Raw genomic sequence first — 3,456 nt, forward strand, 5'->3', positions numbered from 1 at the left:
TCCGATTTGACGGTATACACACATACAAAAAATAATAAAATAATAATAAAATAGAAAATAAAATAAAGATTATAAAATTCTCAACTTCCCACCACTTTTCCCAACTCTCAAGCAAAACAAATAACAAAAAACAAGAAACAAACTTGTTGCTCAACAAAGTATGAAACATTCAGCATTTTTAAACATCTGGCCCAAGAGGTTTCCATTAAAGACCTTCTTCACCTGAACCCAGGACAGCCTAATTTCCCATTGTCCTGGGATCTAAACTTGTTGTCCAGGCCAAAAGGCAAAGATTTGTATGTACAACCAAATCTTCCTTTCTGCAAAAGGCTCCTGAATACTCTCATAGGCTGCAGGCCACCTGTTACGTCTTGGGAGGACTCGGGCTGCAGCGTGGCCCTGCTTATCTTTATATCCTGCTGGTCTAGACAGCCAAGGGGAAGGCTTTCAGAGGCACAACCACAGCCCCTGGCCACGTTTCCTCCTCCTCCTTCCTGGGCGGCAGGTGGTGGGTGGAGTTTCCTTCTTCACATAAACTTTGGCCTCTTGCTAATGGGAATAACTTCTCACCTCTCAGCTGCCATTCCTCACCCAGACCAGCCCCTGTGCCAGGCAGGGTTGCAGTCTTCCTGCCTGACACACTCATCTCCACCCAGACACATGCATTCTCCAAGGTCCTGTGGGGTGAGCTGGCACCCTGCCTCCGTCAGTTCCTCAGAAGCTATGTGGGGACTCCGTGGCTCTGCCGCCGTGGCTGGTCCCTCAGTAAGTATGTGTCCATTCTAAGCCCCACAAGAGCAGAAGCCACGCTCTGGGCACTCATGAGTTTATGGCACAATTTCAGAACAAATGACTCATCCTGGGGGGACACACGCTGGTCTAATAGCCAGAAGAGGGGATGGTACCGCACAGTATCAGCAGAGGTGCAGCTGCCACCTCAGAAAGGAGAAAGGCCAGAGGCTTTCTGACCCAGCCGTCCCCAGCTGTGGTCTTCAGGTGCTGCTACCAGCAGCGAGAGAAGACAGGCCTCCACGCAACCCGAAAGCAAAGCATTTCTAGTAACCTTTCCCACGTCAACGTGGGGTCAAGCAAAGACACTATAACCATTAGTTTACATGGGAACAACTGTTCCGTGCTTCCAGACCAAAGAGTACCAAATAACACGTAACTTAAAGCAACATCACACAGTGTTCACAGACACAGTCCAAAAATTTGGTGGCCTGGTGCTGAGATGCTGAATGTAGTTCCTGGGGGACAGTTCGGGGCACCATTCTCGATCGCGGGGCACGTACTGCCTCTTTAAGGGCTGGATGCAGAACAGACACTGAACGCTCGCTCGATTCAATTTCCACCTTATTTCATAAACTCAAGAGTCCTTTTCTGGCTTCCTCATTTAGGGAAAATGGGTGCCAAAACAGGTCTTTTGTAAAAGCAAAGCTCCGTGAAGTGAACCTTCAAAGACTGAGTGACACTCGTACTTAAGTCAAAAAGGTCACTGGGTTTCATGCCAAGAGGACTTGGGGCAGAGGGTGGGGGTGAGACCCCCACCAACTCCGAGGAGGGTTCAGGCCCTGCTTTAGCGTGTGGCTTCAGCCCCACCCCGGGGTGCTAGGCCCTGAGGTTAATACCATCTCAGCTCCAGCACTAAAGTCAATTGTGTCCCCAGCACACCTCAGAGCAAGGGAAACCAGACTGACACTGACTGGTGTGCTCATCTCGACAACAAATGAGACAAAATCTCCCATAGGAGACAGGCCGTGCTGATACACTAAGTTCTGTGAGGAAAGGAGAGAGCACTTAGGAAGCGAACGTCAGAATGTCCATCCACAGGACTAGCCTGTACTCCCAGAGAAACTCTGGGATTCTGCACACAGCATTGTCCACCCTCTGCTAACCCCCAAGCAAGGGGGATGGGCTCATGCTCACGGTGGGTCACTAGCAACTCTGGAGTCACACAGAATTCAAGAGTCAGTGCCACCGACGTGCAGTCTGGCCCCCACCCTGTCCCAGCACGGACCTAGATAGCTCACTCATCCAGTCAAACTTCTCTCCTCCAGATTCCAGCCTCATGGATCCACTGTGGCCTTTGCTGGAGAGGTCTGGCCCCCAAGACCCCGAGGAGGGTCCTCCAGTCCCAGGTCAGGACCACACCTTCAGCGAGAACTAAGCTGCTCCACTCAAACCCCAGGCCTCCAGCAATGAGACACTCAGCCGCAGACCTGGCCTCGACCCTCTGGTCTCCTGGAGATAGCCTGACCATGAGACTGTCAAAACCATCCCTGGGCTGGCCAAGCATGAAGGTGGTGGGTGACCTTCCGATCAGGCGAGCCCAGAGCTCCCGCTCCACGCCCCCCCCCCAATCCCGAGCCTCACTCAGGCCCCAAGAATTGACTTTTTTAGGTCAGCCTAGTCCACACCCCCAGAGGTGACCCTCTCCTAGAGGGACTGACTCAGAGCTGGGATGCAACTTCCCTAGGCCAGCCTCGAGCCACGCCTACCCCGCAGAACCCTCCAGGCCGGTGGGTACAGATCTGGAGGAGACAGTGAACCACCCCCCAAGCTCGATCTGCTCCCCCCAGGCTCGAACCATGCCCAGCGTGATGACCTCCGAGGCTGGCCGGGCCACAGTGTCCTGGAACCTATGACCAGCTGACCACCCTCACGCGGGTCCAAATCTGGAAGAGACAGTTCCCCTCCTCCAGGCTCAATCCATACCCAGCGTGGAGACTTCCGAGGCTGGCCGGGTCCCACTGCCCTGGACACCACGACCAGCTGACCATCCCTGTGGTTCCAGATCTGGAAGAGACAGTTCCCCCTCCCAGGCGCTATCCCCACCCCCTCAGGCTCGATCCACGCCCAAGCTGACCACTCGCGCCGTGGGTCCAGATCTGGAGGAGCCAGTGCTCCCCCAAGCTCGATCTGCCCCCCCAGGCTCGATCCACGCCCAGCGTGGCGACGTCCGAGGCTGCCAGGGCCCCAGTGTCCTGGACACCACGACCAGCTGACCACCCGCACCGGGACCCGCGCCCTCGCGGTGCAGCTCGGGTCGCGCTCGCCTCCCCCGCTGCCCGGGCACCAGCGTCCACGCGCGGCCTCACCCTCGGCCAGGACTCGCCGGACCCGCAACCGCAGCTCGCCCAGCTCCACCGTCTGCCCCACGAAGTCATGCTGATCGCGGCCGGCAGCGCCGCCCAGCGAGCCCGGGCCGGCCAGGAAGTCCAGCGCGGACTGCAACAACGACATCGCGGCCACCCCCGCGCAGGCCGGACCCGCCGAGTGGCCGGGACTCCGGCGCCAGCTCCGTGAGGTTCCGCTTAGCAACCGCGGGTGCCCGGCTCCACCATCTTCCGCCCCGACGCGGTGACGTCGCCGCGCGGGCGTACGTCATCACGCGGCGCCGCGGCCCCCGCCCGCCCGGAGCCCCACTTCCGGCGCGCAGTCGGGACGCGCGTGCGC

The 3,456-nt window shown here is 57.5% G+C and overlaps 1 protein-coding gene across 2 annotated transcripts in view; it reads right to left on the bottom strand.

Annotated features, from left to right (window-relative positions):
* Positions 1-3,243, bottom strand: part of GAK (cyclin G associated kinase) — a 106,306-nt gene extending 103,063 nt beyond the window's left edge. For both annotated transcript variants that reach the window (XM_006893591.1, XM_006893590.1), the window contains exon 1: positions 3,099-3,243. In XM_006893591.1, coding sequence (XP_006893653.1) covers positions 3,099-3,243 — 145 coding nt within the window. The remainder of the gene's footprint in view (positions 1-3,098) is intronic.
* Between the last annotated feature and the right edge of the window lie 213 nt (positions 3,244-3,456).

Source organism: Elephantulus edwardii, unplaced genomic scaffold, assembly GCF_000299155.1.
Source record: "Elephantulus edwardii isolate Elephantulus edwardi_28Jun2011 unplaced genomic scaffold, EleEdw1.0 scaffold00129, whole genome shotgun sequence".
Taxonomy (NCBI): Eukaryota; Metazoa; Chordata; class Mammalia; order Macroscelidea; family Macroscelididae; genus Elephantulus; species Elephantulus edwardii.